Source organism: Heloderma suspectum, chromosome 4 (genome assembly GCF_057233095.1).
Source record: "Heloderma suspectum isolate Gila_16-S chromosome 4, 16-S_ref, whole genome shotgun sequence".
In the NCBI taxonomy this organism is placed as follows: Eukaryota; Metazoa; Chordata; class Lepidosauria; order Squamata; family Helodermatidae; genus Heloderma; species Heloderma suspectum.
In genome coordinates, this window is record NC_139461.1 from 253,673,047 (window position 1) to 253,690,564 (window position 17,518).

Sequence of the window (17,518 nt, forward strand, 5' to 3'; positions counted from 1 at the left end):
AAGTGTGAAAGTTAAATCACTAGGCCCAGATGATATCCATCATAGGGTTCTTACCTCAAATATGAAATTGCTGATCTTCTAACAAAAAGATGTAACACGTCCCTAAGATTAGCATCTGTACCAGAGGAGTGCAGACTGGCTATATTAACAGTAGACTACATTATAAAGCTGTTGTAAGCCACTCTCAGCTACAGCTCCATGAGCCTGCAATATGGGCAAAGCAAATGTTTCATTTGCATTTTTGAATCTTAAAAAAAGCTTTCACAAATCATAAAAAGATCCCAAGTTTTAAAAGGCACAAATGCCTGTCTTTTATCTTTTGTTTAGAATAGACAGTCAAAGTTGCACAATCACAGCTGTGCTACACTCCTGAATTGTTTCATAGTTTTCTATGGCAGCTATCACTTTTTAAACAAACCAACAAACAAGGAATTGCCCATATACATAAACCAGGGGTGCAGAATCTGTTTCAACCAGAGGGCCAAATTCGATTTTGTAGAAGCTCTTCGGGGTCACATTCCAGTGGTGGGCAAGGGAGACGTAAGTTGGGGATGAAGGCTTACAACGGAGGGAACAGCTCTAATAGTGCCCAATAATAGTCTTCAAAAATATGTAGGAAGAAAGCCAGAATATAAAGTACATGGTCTTCGATGTCTATATGCTAATACCCAGAGTATGGGAAACAAACAGAATGAACTTGAACTCTTAACACAGGAGGGAAATTCTGATGTGGTGGGATGACTCTCATGACTGGAATACAGCAATTGAAGGATATAACCTGTTAAAAAAAGAACAGGAGGAACATAAAGGAAGGTGGAGTTGCACTATATGTTAAAAATACCTATATCTGCACAGAAATACAGGAGGATGAGCCAAATCGAGAGCATCTGGGTTAAAATAAATGGTGCAAAGAATAAAAGAAACATGGTGCAAAGAATAAAAGAAACATGGTGGTCGGAGTCCACTACTGGTCACCCAATCAAGGAAAAGACGAGGATGAAACTTTTGAAAAGCAAACAGCCAATGTTTCAAGGAAGCATGATGTAGTAGTAATGGGGGACTTCAATTTCCCCAATATTTGTTGGGAGACAAATTCTGCAAAACATGCAGGAAATTCCTGACTTGTGTGGCGGATAACTTCCTCCTACAGAAAGTAGAGGAAGGAACTAGAGGATCGGCTATCCTTGACTTGTTCCTAACCAACAGAGATGACTTAGTGGATAAAGTAGCAGTTACAGAAACTCTGGGGGAAAGTGACCATGTTATTCCTGAGTTCTTGGTTCTAAAGAAAGCAAAAGCTGAGTGTAGCCAAATGCATACCCAGGATTTTAGGAAAGCCAATTTTAATAAACTCAAAACAATGATAAGTAAGGTCCCATGGCAAGCGACCCTAATGAGAAAAGGAGTCCAAGATGGGTGGGAGTCTTTAAAAAAGGAAATTCTAAAGGCACAATTACAAACAATTCCAACAAGAAGAAAAGGTGGAAGACAACAGAAGAAGCCAGTGTGGCTTCACAAAAAGCTTAGAGATGACCTGAAAACAAAAAAGGATACATACAGGAAATGGAAGGAAGGCCAAGCAACAAAGGAAGAGTACAGGCAGGTAGAATTGCAGGGATGGCATCAGGCGGGCTAAAGCTGAGAACGAGCTGAGGTTAGCGAGGGATGCTAAAGCAACAAAAAGGTTTTCTTCAGATACGTGCATAGTGAAAGACAGAGGAAAGAAATGGTGGTTCAGCTATTAAATAAGGATGGCAAAATGATAACAGAGGACAAAGGCAGAAGTGCTCAGTTCCTACTTTGGCTCAGTCTTCTCCCAAAAGAGGGTCTATGACCCCCCTGGCAAAGGCGAAGTACAGGCTGAAGGGGCAGGATTGCAGCTTGAGATCGATAGGCATATGGCCAAGGAACACCTAATTCCTTTGAATGAGTTCAAATCTCCAGGGCCAGATGAACTGCACCCTAGTGTAATAAAGGAACTGGCAGAAGGACTCTCAGAACCACTGTCTATTCTCTTTGAGAGATCATGGAGAACGGGTGAAGTGCCAGATGACTGGAGGGGGGCTAATGTTGCCCTATCTTCAAAAAGGGCAAAAAGGAGGAAGCTGGGAACTACAGACGAGTCAGTCTGACATCAATCCCTGGGAAAATTCTGGAGGAGATGATCAAGCAATCCATCTGTAAGCACCTTGAAAGCAATGCAGTGATTACGCGAAGCCAACATGGATTTGTCAAGAACAAATACTGCCAGACGAATCTGATCTCATTTTTTTGATCAAGTCACCTCCCTTGTGGACTGTGGGAATGCTGTGGACATAATATACCTTAACTTCAGCAAAGCTTTCGACTGCCCCATGATATCCTGATGAGCAAACTAACTCAAAGTGGGCTAGATGAAACAGCTATCAGGTGGATCCACAGTTGGCTACAGAATCGGACTTGAAGAGTGCTTATCAATGGCATCTTCCCAAGCTGGGGAGAGGTAATGAGTGGGGTACTGCAGGGCTCAGTCCTAGGCCCAGTGCTCTTCAACATTTTTATTAATGACTTGCAGGGAATGCTGATCAAATTTGCAGATGACACAAAATTGGGCGGGATAGCTAATACCTTGGAAGACAGAAACAAAATTCAGAGTGATCTGGATAGACTGGAGCGCTGGGCAGAAAACAACAGAATGGTGTAGTGGCAAGAGTGACGGACTGGGAGCTGGGAGATCCGGGTTCTAGTCCCCACTTGGCCATGGAAGCTCACTGGGTGACTTTGGGCCAGTCACAGACTCTCAGCCCAACCCACCTCACAGGGCTGTTGTTGTGAGGATAAAATGGAGGAGAAGGATAATGTAAGCCGCCTTGGGTTCCTTGCAAGAGGAATAAAGGCGGGATATAAATGCAATAATAAATAATAAATAAATAAATGCCAAGTTCTGCACCTAGGAAAAAGAAACCGAATGCACAGTTACAAGATGGGGGATACATGGCTCAACAACATATATCTACAAGTGAGAAGGATCTTGGAATTGTTGGAGATCACAATCTGAATATGAACCAACCATGTGATGTGGCTGCAAAAAAGGCAAATGCTATTTGGGGCTGCATTCATAGAAGCATAGCTTCCAAACCCCGGGAAGTACTAGTTCCCCTCTACTCAGCACTGGTTAGGCTTCATCTGGAGTACTGTGTCCAGTTCTGGGCACCACACTTTAAGAAGGATACAGACAAGCTGGAGAGGGTTCACAGGAGGGCGATGAAGATCATCAGGTGATTGGAAACAAAGCCGTATAAGGAGAGCCTGAAAGAACTGGGCATGTTTAGCCTTGAGAAGAGAAGACTGAAGGGAGATATGATAGTGCTCTTCAAGTACTTGAAAGGTTGTCACAGAGGAAAGCCAGAATCTCTTCTCGATCACCCAGGAGTGCAGGACATGGAATAATGGACTTAATTTATAGGAAGCCAGATTCCACCTGAACATCAGGAGAAACTTCCTGACAGAGCAATGCAACAATCAAACCAATTACCTGGGGAGGTGGTGGGCTCTCCTACACTGGAGGCATTCAACACGAGGATGGATAACCATCTGTCAGGGATGCTTTGACTTGGATTCCTGCACTGAGCAGGGGGTTGGACTCGATGGTCTTACAGGCCCCTTCCAACCCTACTATTCTATGATTCTATTTTAATACTGCATTAAGGTGCACTATTTTGCATTAAATAAGTAATTGTTTACTATTTATAGTAGGGTGTGTGTTTTTCGGTAACTTTTATTTTAAGCACACAATACTTGTGATTGGGAGCATTTTTTTAACTGATGAGAGCATAACAGAACACTAATCCATCTGTGCTGTGATTCAGAAAAACTGCTTTCTCAAATTTTATATGGATTCAAGAAAAGTTTAGTTCACTGGGTCTGCCTAGGATACTAAGAAAAACTGACATAGTGTATCATCCAAAAGCCGTTACACGTACTTGTTAGTTTCTAAGCCATTAAAGAAAAAATGCCTGTCCTTGCCTAGCCTTTTAGCTCTAAAACAACCCTAACTTGTCGAAATTCATCACTAGAATCCAGCCCTCAGCACAGATACATCAAATGTTCATGGAAGACTTGGGGGAAACAAACTCCATGAGAATAACTTGGAACAAAATACATAGCCCCTCTCCCCTGTCACAGCATGTGGCACTTAGAATACAATGCAACACGTATTCCAGTAATAACTATATTCCTCAAGTAGTTTTTCAGATTATCAAAGAACTTGCAGAAGGAAAGCATATAATTAATTATGGAGAACATTTTGTCACCTGCGGGCTAGTTCTTTTTCATCACACCCAGTCTCCCTTGAAGAAGGCTGTACAACAAAAATAGTTTGGATGTTTTAATGGAAAACAACATCAGAAGACAATGGACTGCAAAAGGACTGCGGCAGTCTTTAATTAGTTACTGGCCGATGCATCAAAAATGTGAGCGGCCAGGTCTCCCGGACGCGGTGCCTGCAGCACTGCAATGGGTCATGGCTGTTGATGCAAGACAGCACGCGTCATTCTCCATAGTCGTTTGCTGTTGTGTGGTAAAATAATAGTCACGTCCACCTCCTTCATGCATTCTAATCTCTCCCCAGTGCACGACCCTTCTATTGTCCGCCAAGTAATCACAGTCGTCACCCGCCTCTACCCATCGCCGCCTCTCGCCCCTCACTTTCACAGATGGCGCGTCAAGGCACGCTTGAATCGCCATGTACAGTGTCACGGCAGTAACAGTTGCTCAGCAGCCGCGGGACCACGAGCTCAAGCGTTTCAAGGGCGCGGGCAGCCGCCTCACCTCGCGCCTCCTCCCAACGCTTTTCCGCGCCCGCATGCGCAGTTGCGAGACCGAGCGCTCCCTCGCCGTCGCGTCCCCTCAGCGCGGAGCCATGCAGCGCTCGAGCGGGAGGCCTCTGTGGTTCTTGGGGATTCTGACGCTGGTGGTGCTGCCTCAGGCGTCGCCAGGTGGGTAGGAGACGGCCCCCTTCGCAGCGCGGGTGTCCGGCGGCCGCCCGGGCCCCTTTGCCCTTTCCTTACGTCCGCTCCGTTGGCCGCCCTCTTCCGCGCGCGTCCTCCGGCGCTTCGCGCGGGAAACACCCGGCGTTTCGCGCGCGTGCCCTCGCGCTGTTGGGTGCGTCTCCGGGCGCCGGAGGCCGGCATGAATTTGCCCCCCGTGCGGGCGGTGCCGAGCCTCGCCTCGCCTCGCCTCAGGCGCCGCGCGGCTTCGAGCCGCAGCCGCCCTGGCCCCACTGGCCTGGGGAGCGACCGCAGGCGGGAGCGCGAGCGATGCCAGAGGCCGCCCCGGGGCCTCATACGGCGGGGCACGTTGCTTCCCGCTCTGCGCTCCCGGCGAGCCTTTAGCACGGAAACAGATCGGGATCGGCAGACCCCCGGAGGGGAACTGCTCTTCCCGGCCGCCATTCTCTGCGTGCGGAGGGCTTACTTCCGAGCAAGCATGCGTGGGGAAAGCCTCCCGCTTCTGAGGAGTAGGTGCATCTGTTGCAGCAAAAACAAAAGACCCGTGTTGCCTTAAAGCACGAAAAAAAAGTTCAGTTTCAGTCATTTAAATCAAGGTTCCCGTTGAAACTTTTTCATCTATTTCCTAAGGAAAGGAAAGTTTCCTCCTGTGAAAGCACCGAGTTATTACTGACCCCTAGAGGGACGCTGCTTTCGCTGGCGTTTTCATGGCAGACTCTAGTGGGATGGTTTGCCATTGCCTTCCCCAGTTGTGACTACCTTTCCCCCAGCAAGCTGGGTACTCATTTTACCAACCTCCGAAGGATGGAAGGCTGAGTCGACCCGAGCCACCTACCTGGCACCCAGCTTCCGCTGATATCGAACTCAGGTCATGGGGAAAGTTCCCTTTGAAATACTGCTGCCTACCACTGTGCGTGGTGTAAATCTGAACACTAACGAATGTTAATTTAGAACTAAATAGAGTATTATTTGCACTGTTTCATTCTTATAAGCAGGCTTTGCATCTTGAGGCAGAGACATATCTTATACTTTGTGAAGCATCATATATGTGGATGACACTTTGTTCAGTCGTGTCCGACTCTTTGTGACCCCATGGACCATAGCACGCCAGGCCTTCCTGTCCTGTGCTCTCTCCCGCAGCGTGCTCAAGTCCATATTCATTGCATCAGTGATGCTATCCAGCCATCTCATCCTCTGCCGTCCCCTTCTCCTTTTGCCTTCAGTCGGATGATACTAAATAAATAAAACCGAAGTTCATGGTGTGGCTTACAATATATTTAAATTTACAATGAACAGACAGTCAGTGATATTTATTTATTTACATTTCAATTTTGTAAACATTTCTATACCATCTTTCTGGAAAAACCAATCAAGGAACTTTAGAAAAGCATTCCAAAAAACAATCTCAAACAAAACCTTAGATCCCTCTTTGGGTGGGTCTTCCTCGTACAGGCTGTTTTCTCTTGCAATTTCTGATGTTCCTAAGGCCACCGTGCTGCTAAATCTGGACCATTGGTCTGGGAGGAAATAACCCTAGCTTGGATATGGCTTTCTTAGCAACCAGATGTTAGGATATTTCACATGGGGCTTCCTCACCTCAACTGCTGTCACAACTTCTACTGCCTGACAGCAGTGCAAGACACACTGAGGGGAGGGAGTTTATAAACCTCAGGTATTCCAACTTTTACTCTGCTCTTCCCTGCGCCTGCCTGATGGGGTTTGTCAGAGTATGAGTATACATAAATAAAATACTTTTACCTACTCTGAGCTAGACCATGGACTGTCACCCAATGTTTTAAAATACAGATGCTAAGCAGGCTTTACAAGAATCCCTGATAACCTGACACTGGTTATTGTGCTGATGGTTCCTGGACACCATTGGCAGATACCTGTGGTGGTATGTATTGCTCTAAAAATGCAATTGTATTTATTTTTATTTCTAAAGGGTTACTCTAATCTTTTAACGTAAGAAATCTTGAGAGTCTCTTACTGTGTGGTTGTGATCGTGCCCATACTTACCTAGAAGTAAGCTCTACTGAAATAAGAGGAACTTCAAAGTACATGTGATTAAATTTGGGGTAAATTTGTGGCTCCTGTCGGGGGATGTGAATGGATACAAACTTGGGTGCAGATAGAAGTTGTGGCCAAGTGCAGATGTAATCATGAACATAAACGGCATTATATAGTCACAATGGTGGCTTGGTTTCATTGGGCTTTTAAATGATAAGAAAGGAAGCAGATTTCTTTGTAATTTTTGAGAAACTATTTTATGCTTGATCTTTAGGCTTAGTGTATTTGTTTCAAAGGTGCTTAGCATCTTTGAAAGCTAGATTTAAAGGCTCACTTTGCTTGGGGTGTTGTTTTGGGTGTATAGAGGATAGTGACAGTTTAACTTAGTATGGTTTGCAAAACATTTGAAGCCAGAGCAAGTACCCACCATCTTGGCGCTGCTGCAATCAAAAGGAGAGAAGGAAGCAACCAGGCATACATTTATTGTGCCTTGACCCAGCTGCAACTGAGAACCCCACTCTTAAAGCAAGAAACATGACATTTGGAAGCTACTAACGACTGAACAACAACAACAACAAAGATGGGGAAGCAGCAGCTGGAGCAATACAACGTCACACTGAGGAAGGGGGGGGGAATCCCTTAGGGATCCATTTGTTGAGCGATTAACAGTTGTCCTTTGGTCCTGAGGATATGCCTCTGGCAGTGGGGGGTTATTGGTAGTGGATAGAGAATGGGCCTACTCTTTCCCACTCACTTAGAAATTATCCAAGTTGTTTCCCCAAAATGTTGAGAGAACTTTGATCTTTTTCCAAGCCAATCTGAGGTTTGGAAAATTGTAGAAATGATTTCTATTATTTCTATAATAGAAATAATTTTTAATATAGAAATGTAATAAATGAAAGGAATGAAATGGAAAATGACTCTACACTCCCTCCCCCTCTCCTCCTCAGCACCATTTCTTTTTCCATTTACTTTGCAGTCTGGCAGGATCAGCAGAGGGTATGAGGAAGCCCCCCCCCCCCCCGCTCAAAGTGCACCAGGAGAAAAGGCACAGACTGTAGTTTCCCAAGAGTGACTGCACTTTTCCTGCTGCCATGTTTGTAGGCCGACAATAGCGAGGGAGGAAGAGACAGAATCTCCCCTCTCCTCAGTGGCTACTTCAGTTGCTGATCCATAAGTAAAGGGAAAAGGGGGTGGGGGGATTATTTTTGAGAGGCAGTGGGGAGATTAGAATTCTTCTCTGGCTTAATTTGACCTGGAGAAGAGTAGTGTGTTCACCTTTCCTTTGAGCCAGTATTTTAGGTGCCCTGCGGTTCTTCTCTGAGCCCTGCTCCAGACAACTTTGCACACATTTCTAATAATGGATGGTTCAGTAGTTGGAAATATAGAGAGATGGGATTGCATTGGGCATGTTGTCCACACAGTGACTTGCCTGCCTGGTATGGAAGTTGCAAACATCATGTGCTGTGTAGATAGGTTGGTAGGGTTATGTGGGGAAGGAGTCAGTGGTAGTAGTACACCAATGAAACTGAAAAACGTAGTCATGATATCTTGGAAGATTTAGTGTGTTAGGACTGCTAGGAACTCCAGGACCTGAAAGGCAACATTTCCATAAATGGTACCTGTCCTCTGTGAAAGTTTAAGTAGGCAGGCAGAACTGTGGGCTTTCAATCCATGGATGATGTAGTATCAGGAGAAAGGAATCAGATTTCTGAGGTGCCATTTGAACCGCAGTGGAACTAGGCTTTAGGCAGTTAATACTGAACAAGTTGTAGGCCAGTTTTTAAACTAATTTCTAGAGAAAAGACATCAGAAGCTGGGAGCCTCCTGTACTGGACTTATCCTTTAGGACCGAGGGTGTAAATCTGTCTGTGGATAGTGTAGAAATAATGTTGAGTGCACAGAAACAAATAAGAAATTTAAAGGGGCATCAGCAAAATTGCTCATGATGAGACATTTTAGGAGGAACACTATGTATTGGTGTTTATGTGCTAATGCTAGAAACCTCCAGGCAAGATGGAGTCTTGGAATGTTCATTAGTAAAAAGAAAATAACTCAATGGAACTTATTTATGAGGAAAGATAGGATTGTGCTGTTAAACTCAGGCAGTCATGGGAACTGATCATAAGTAAGGCCCTATATGGGACTGTTTTAAAAACATTCCTTCTATAGGTAAAAGGTAAAAAAGGAAAACATGCAAAATATATACAGTGAGACTAAGAGATGCAAAGCCTGCTTGTAAGAATAAAACAGTGTAAATAATACTCTATTTAGTTGTAAATTAACATTGTTTAGTGGTCAGATCTGTAGCATAGTTCAGGAAATAGATGAAAAAGTTTCAGTGAGAAATTTGATTTAAATCAACCCTTTTAAATCAGCACTGATTTAAATTGCCATGATTTAAATCAATCCACTCGGGGCAACATAAGGTACAATAACCTAAAAATCTTAGTCTCATATAGCAAACTCCTCCACACAATCACTGTGAGTAGAAATACCAGACTCAAGAGATAAAGCAGTACCAGGGACATGCTGTTCTGGGACTAAAGCTTTGAAGTTGATCTAGGAATGGAGAAAGTAATCAGGGAGGCAACCAAATGAAAAAAGTTGTAGTAATAGATGCTTTCAATTATCCTCATATCAACTGGATATTTATGGTATGTTTGGGTTTTGGCAGAGACAAAATTTCTCAATCTGATAACTAATGGTTTGAAGGTACATTCATTTATGGAGGTGACTAGAGAGGTAGGTGGCAGTCCTCAGCCTAATCCCGAATGGTGTCCAGGCTGTGGTGTGCAAAATGTATTGTTGAACCACCCAGTTCTTCTTTGTGGCCTCTGTGCATCACGCAAAAGGGCTCTGTGCCTGCGCGGAGCCTCGTTTGGGAAACTTCCAAGCTCAACAAATTTTTGGTGGGAACCCCTCCCCCACCATCTATGGTATATATAGGATGGGTTCCCGCCTTCCCCTCAGTTCCTTTTCGACCGCCTTAGCGTTACTTTGTGGGGAATGTCTTTGACATTCTTGTCAAGCTGTTTTTTCCTATCTTTATCTTGTCTTCCTTGCCCGTTTTCTTCCTTTATCTTTTTTCTTTTTTATCTAAAACAAGAAAAAGAGAGAAGAGGAGAGTGGTGGCGGAGAGCATCGTTTACCTCAGCGGCGACGCGTCTTGCGGCTTATGGCCCAAAAGTCTCCGTTCAGAAAGTGTATGGCTTGTGGCAGTAAGGTGCTGCCTTTGGGTGGTCACTTTTTATGCCTGACTTGTTTGGGAGAATCCCATAAAGTCGAATCTTGCCACCACTGCCAGTCGTTATCGAAGCAGGCTTGCAAGAATAGGGCAGATTAACTAAAGGTGATCCTTTGGCAATGGGCCTTTCTGGCGGCTGCTATGCTTAAGGCCCAAACACCTCAAGAACAGCCCGCTGTTGCTCCTTCAACAAGTGCGAAAGGAGCAGCTTCCATGGCTCAATCTTCCCCTCTGTTAACCACAGAGCCGGTTCGAATAGACCCACCTACACTGGGAAGGAACCTAACTATTTCTGTGGCTAAGAAACTTTCAAAAAAGGCAAAACGCTCTAAATCGGCTGTGGACGCACTGGAGAAAAAGAGGAGAAAGAAAGTCTCTAAACAGCAGGAGAAAGAGTGGGATGCTCCCCCTCCCCCTCCTCTACTTGATTCTCCCATCTGTGTTGTGGCTCCTTCCACACAAGCTGTGGCTTTGGATCCAGCCTCCACAGTCTCGGAGGGTGAGTTGAGGGACACACCAACCCTACCACCCCATCCGGCTCAGACAGCTCCGGAGCGGAGATCTAGGTCTCCAACACCACGCCATTATGATATACAGTCACGCCGATATTGACGGACACTCTCTCCTCGGCAGCTTCCTTGATACTGATCTCCAGATCGTTACCATACGGATCATCGGCATGGACAATACAACCGCGATCGCTCCCATTACTTAGGAGCTACCTCTCCATCATATACTCTGGTTCAACCCAATCAACGACCACGGTTCGAAATGCAGAATGCTTTCTGTCCTCTTCCGCTACTGAGACGTACTACGTCTGTGATGCTACAACAATCCTGTCGGGACCGTCAAGATCCGCCTCCTCCAATTCCACCTCACGGTTCGACTAAAGTGGCACAACAACCTGCCCCTTCACCGGAATCCGGTGAGGACTATCAATCGGATTCTTCCTCCTATTCCTCGGTCCCCCCCCTTCGATCTCATCTCCAGATGATGTCATTGGGACACAAGATAGAGCCTCGCCTTCCGAGGACATGGGACACTTTCCTGAGCAAGTGCTTAGAATGGCACAGTTGTTGGACATTGAGGTGCAACAACCTCCGCAACAACTCCACAATCCGGTGTTCGATGCTGTCATGGCAGACATGTCCACCTCGGTGGCCATCCCGTTTCTCCCAGCTCTGCTGAGTACAGTGCAACAGACATGGAAAGTGCCTGCATCCTTGACCCTGACGTCCAAGAGGCTAGAATCTATGAACTAGGTTCAAGAAACGGATGCATCTTTCCCCTTTGCACATCCAAACCCGAACTCAATAACCATAGAGTCTGCTCAGGGCCACTCTCAAAAAACTCATGCCTCACCTGTGGATAAGGAGCTCAATCTTGTGGGATGCTGCCTCTGCTCTTCAGCAGCATTGGGACTTCAGATTTCATATTACCAGGCAATGATGGCCAGATACCACTTGTTCCTTTGGGAAAAAATGGATTCCCTTATCACTTACCTTCCTGAGGATCAACGCGAGTTAGCAAGAACGTTTCACGTGGAAGCATCCAAACTATCCCATCAGCAGATCACTACTGTCCATCATCAGGAGGACTGCAATGCTGAGGTGATGATGGGTTCCATAGCCTTGAGACATTCTTGGCTCCGTTCTGCAGGCCTAACGTCTGAAGCTCGATCTAGAATAGAGGATTTACCCTTTGACAGCGAGGGTTTATTCAGTGTGAAAACAGGCGAGCAAATAGACTCTGTGCAGAAAGGCAGAACAACTGCTTGTAAAATGGCTATCGGCCAAGTCCAGCAACAACAACAACACGTCCCTTATTGTCAGCGCTGGTGGTACCGACAACCCCAGACCCGCGCACCTTGACAACCTGGGGATCAAGCACCTAGATCTCAACATCAGCAACAACAGCAACAAAGGAAAAGTTATCCTTTTGCTAAGTTTCAGCAAAAGGCGAAGCGCAATGGATTCTCTAAGCATCGTCTTTGACTCCAGTCTTCTTCCCCTCCATACTGACCATTACAAACTACTTTTTGGAGATCTCCTGAACAAATTTTACTCGACTTGGATGAGAGAGATGTCAGACAACTAGGTGGTAACTATTGTCCGTTGAGGATACAAAATAGAATTCAACACACTTCCACTGCTGTGTTCAGTACGGACCACCCCATTCTCAAAGGTCCTTCAGGAGGAAACACAATCTCTCCTAAGGAAAGGAGCTATCCAGTGCATTCATCCAAACCTTGGTATGGACAGTTTTTTCTCCAGGTACGTTGCCGTACCAAAACGGGATGGAGGCCTCTGACCCATTTTAGATCTTCGGGACCTGAACAAATTCACACAACCCTCCCACCGTCCCCACTTTGGTGTCAATTTGATCGTTATTGGTACCGAGGTGTTTTTTCTCCTCGGGCTCCAGACTGCTTTGCGGTCTTAAGGAACTGAGGGGAAGGTGGGAACTGACGCTATATATACCATGGATGGTGGGGGAGAGGTTCCCGCCAAAAATTCGTTCACCATGGAAGTTTCCTGAATGAGCCTCCGCACAGGCGCAGAGCCCATATATGTGAATGCACAGATGACCACTCGAAGAACTACAGTTACAGGTAAGCAACCTGTCTGTACAGTGACCATGTGAATTTGATATAAGGAGGAAACAGAAATAGCTTGGTGAGCTGCCACCATCTAGCTCCCAATGATGGCCTCTCTCTCTCCCAACTGCCACCAGAAGGGTGTCTGAGGCAGCATCTTGCCCTGAGGGGATGGGAAAGAAACAGATTAGGCTTGAACTCAAAAGAAGAGAAATTGCAGAAGAGAAGAAAGAACAGAGGAGCAGGTCAGCAAAGAACACACCAGCCCAGAAGGACAATTAATGCAGCGCAAACCTGAATCAAGTATCATCATCATGCTTCCCCTGCCCCCATCCTTTTCCTTGTGTCTTGTTTCTTTTTCGATTATGAGCCTGAGGGCAGGAACTGTTGATCCTTGTTAACCTTGGGAGTGTTTTGACTAAGAGAAGGATATAAACACTGTGAATGAAGGAATGAATGAATGAATAAATAAGTATGAGCAGTAAATTGCCCAGATTTTCCATTTTACTTCAGAAGAAGTAAGTTCCTAAAAAATTAGAGGATTAGCTAAAAGAAAGTTGAATGGCAAGTCATAGGCTAAAATCCAACCTAAGTCCTACTTAGAGTAGACACATTGAAATGAATGAGTCTTAAGTTAGTCATAACTAATTTAAGTCCCATTCATTTCATTGGATCTACTCTAAGTAGGTCTTGCATTGGATATTACCCATAGTGTCTCTCTGGGATACTTGGAGGTTATTTAAAACCACAATAGTAGAACCTCAAAGAGAATGCATATCTCAGATCTGGATAGGTGCAAAAATAAAGTTGGTTAAGGGCTTGGTTAAGGAGTGGAGTCAAGGAAGCTATAAAAGTTCAGCAGACTTCCTTTAATAACCAGAAGGGATGCCCAAATAAGAATATAAAAAGAGCACAAATTCTGTAATAATAAATGTAAATTGATGATAAGGTAAGTGGGAGGGGGGGAAGACTTTGAGACTATATTGTTAAATTCATTAAGGTAAACAATACATGCTTATTTAACTAAGGGTGCAATCCTATATGTTGGACCCTCAATGATTGTAAGCCCCCGAACTTGGATCATCCTATGCAGGGCAGGAGGAGCGGCGGAGAAAATATTTGCCTCCCCGTCCTCCTGCCTGCATTTATTGCTAGATTGTCTTTTTTGCCTGTCTAGCTGGGGCACTTCAGAGGAGGAGAGAAGGACATTGCAGAGACCTTAGGATAACTGGCCTCTCTGGTCTCTTCCCTTCCCTGCCCAGTGAATTGCTCCCTTCTCTTCTACAAGGACGAGTTCCTGACTTTAGAGAGCAGCTGTGCCAGCTGGAAGGGGGAGGGTGTGTGTCGGAGCTCCAATTCCCCCTTCCAAGGTTGGAGTGCTGTCTCCGACCTCAGATCAGGGAATCCCAACTATCCTATGGCTCTCAGACATTGTCTAGGGGCCTTAGGATTGCTCCCTAAATCAGCAGCAGTAAACCAGTAAAAATATAGTAAATGAAATGCTCCTAAAGAAAGAAAAGCTAATAATAATAATGCAATCCATACATAAGCAAGGAAAGGCCAGACCTTTAAAGATGGAGGTGAAGAGGTGAGAGCGTCACATAAGTTTATCTGGAATAAGAAACCTTAAGTAATAATTTCTCACATACATTCACTTCCTTGCAATCAATAATGATAAAGCAGGGAAGAGACATAACAATTTGGGAAGAATAACTATTTTAATTGTGGCGATTTTAGCAAACCAGGACAATTTCAGTTCAAGCTCCCTTTTAAAATTTATTTTGAACAATCATAATTTGATTCAACAAATTAACATAGATTTGACATTAAATTAACACTAGGAAGATCAGTGGTATACTCCCCTAACCTGGCTTTCTGGTGGAAGCATCGATGCTTGCCAGTTGAGGGAGGGGCATAGCAAGAAGGTGGTTTATCAAACCCTACAAAAATCACATTTGTCACAAACTGCAGGAGATCTGCAAACGAACACACAGCTCCCCTGACTTAAAGGTCTGAGGTCCCACTGAATATTGTATGCATACAGTTGAGGATATGTATATAAATGTTAAGAAATAAATGTTGCCAGAGATGGGGCAAGGTGAGATGAGGTTGCATAGACACAGGCTTGATACACAAACTAAGCAGCCAACCCCTGCAGAGGGATAAACTACACCCACCCACCATGATCTGACAAGCTGACATTGGAAAGGCAATGAGCCAGACATAAGCAAAACATCCCCTGCACAGTCATCGTGAGGCAGCACAGGGTGGCAGAAATGCAGGAAGAAGCAAGCACACTTTAGAGTTGCCCTGGAGTTGGTGGGGATGATGCTTGAGCCAGAGAGAATTAAAGAGACCAGGGTGATCTGTACCTTGCCATCCCTAGCCTGCCTGCCCTTCTGTTGGTTCCCATGTCTTATGTGAGTAATATCACTGCCCTCACTCAGGCAGCAGCACCTGTGACCACCCCAGCAGCCAGGGGTTGCAGCTCCTGAAGAAATGCTGGCACCTAGGCTTGCTATCCAGGAACATTGTCAGCAACTATTGGAGGTTCCCCACTGCCCTTGTTGATCACTGCAGCAGTCAAGAGCAGCAGCCGCTCCCCCACCATAGATTCTTTCAATCCTCCAGGTGGCCCAGTTAAGTTCCAAAGGGCAGCAAGTCACTCCTGCAAAGAAAGCTGTTGGAGTTGCTCCTAGCTGACTGGCTCACAGTCCAGACACACCTGTGATGAAGGGAGAAAAAGCAGCCAGTGCATTGCTTATGAACAGAATGCCCCAGGTCAATCCCACAACCATGACAGAGCCAGGCAACTTACATGCATACCAGCTGGCAAAGTCCTCACCTTCAGCTGTTGTGAAGACCACAAGTGCCACCTGCTGCTTTAAGGAGGGGAAGCCAGGCATTTTGATCATTGGCAGGACCTCCTGGTTTGGGAAGGTACACATACTACCTCTTGGACATCCCCATCTCTTAAGTGAAATCCCAGGGCAGACACCTGTATCCCCACAGTAGCAGATCAGGCTGCTCATCTGGTGGATGCCCCACTGCCATCCAGTGCGCCAAGAGCCATGGCCTGATACCCCACAGTGAACTGATAGAGGAGATGCCTTCCTTCCACAAGTTGTACTGGCATTTCTGCTCTCTTCATGGCAGCTATCAAGTCAGAGGTTAAGAGCAGAGAAAGAGAGTGCTCACACATCAGTGTCCCAGGAGCAACAGAGAATCATAGAATAGTAGGGTTGGAAGGGGCCTACAAGGCAATCGAGTCCAACCCCCTGCTCAATGCAGGAATCCAAGTCAGAGCATCCCTGACAGATGGCTGTCCAGCCTTGTCTTGAACGCCTCCAGTGTGGGAGAGCCCACCACCTCCCTAGGTAACTGGTTCCGTTGTCGTATTGCTCTAACAGTCAGGATTTTTTTCCTGATGTTCAGCCGGAATCTGGCTTCCTGTAACTTGAACCCATTATTCCGTGTCCTGCACTCTGGGATGATTGAGAAGAGATCCTGGCCTTCCTCTCTGTGACAACCTTTCAAGTACTTGAAGAGCGCTATCCTATCTCCCCTCAGTCTTCTCTTCTCAAGGCTAAACATGCCCAGTTCTTTCAGTCTCTCTTCATAGGGCTTTGTTTCCAGTCCCCTGATCATCTTTGTTGCCCTCCTCTGAACCCTCTCCAGTTTGTCTGCATCCTTCTTAAAGTGTGGTGCCCAGAACTGGACACAGTACTCCAGATGAGGCCTAACCAGTGCTGAGTAGAGGGGAAAGAACTGTTGTTGACCAAACAAGATTCCTAGGCACAGCTGGGCTGACAGAAAGCTGCCTTTTACTGAGTCAGACCATTGGTCCATCTAATCCAGTATTGTTGACTGATTGGCATGGCTCTCCAAGTTTTCAGGCAGCCATCACTACTAGGAAATGCCAGGGATTGAACGTGGGACCTCCTGCATGCCAAACATATGCTCTCTCAAACTGTGTTCTGCTAGAGCAGTCCTATGGGACTGGATTCTGGAGGTGGGGCCTGTTCAGAAGAGAGACAAGATTGAGAGCTGCTGAGAGGCATCCCGTAGTCCTCCAATGGACCACAGAGGTACTATCAACCTGCAGGAAGCTTTCCTGGAACTCCCCAAAGCGTCAGTGATGGCACTAATTGTAGGCCTTACATACATCTGGCATCCAGTTGCAACTTCATGGGGAGATGCCTCAGGTTGGGCATATAAGGATATTGTGGCATCTCTGCCCTTAGGTTGGTACGTAAGTATACCTCAGTGGAGCACCAGAAGAAGCAGCTGACCACAGAGGCAGTTAAGGAGGTGGGCATCTCACCTATGATATTAGGGTTGGGCCAGAGACTGTAGGTGGTTGAGTGCGCCCACTGCACTATTGTGCCAGCAGCTCCACTGCTTGGAACAACTTGGATCTCCTAAATACCTCATCTCTCTTTCTCTCCCGCTGCAGATGGGGATATACATTTCAATCCTTGAGGCGTATGTGGAGAACCAGTTCACACAGTGCCAGCCTCCCTACATCAGTAGCTTCAGAATAACCAGCACCCAGTTGCCTACTGACATTCAGGCTGAACAAGGCTGTGTTACAGGAGCTATGCACTCTGCTGAGCCCACAGCTCAAAGGCTATGCCACATTACAGCAGACCATCACAGTTCTCCAGCAGGTTGGAG

The 17,518-nt window shown here is 45.8% G+C and overlaps 1 protein-coding gene across 1 annotated transcript in view; it reads left to right on the forward strand.

Moving 5' to 3' along the window:
* Positions 1-4,723: 4,723 nt before the first annotated feature.
* LOC146348540 (membrane cofactor protein-like) overlaps positions 4,724-17,518 on the forward strand; it is a 103,793-nt gene continuing 90,998 nt past the window's right edge. The window contains exon 1 of the mRNA XM_084851674.1: positions 4,724-4,976. Within this exon, the coding sequence (XP_084707800.1) occupies positions 4,724-4,976 (253 nt within the window). The remainder of the gene's footprint in view (positions 4,977-17,518) is intronic.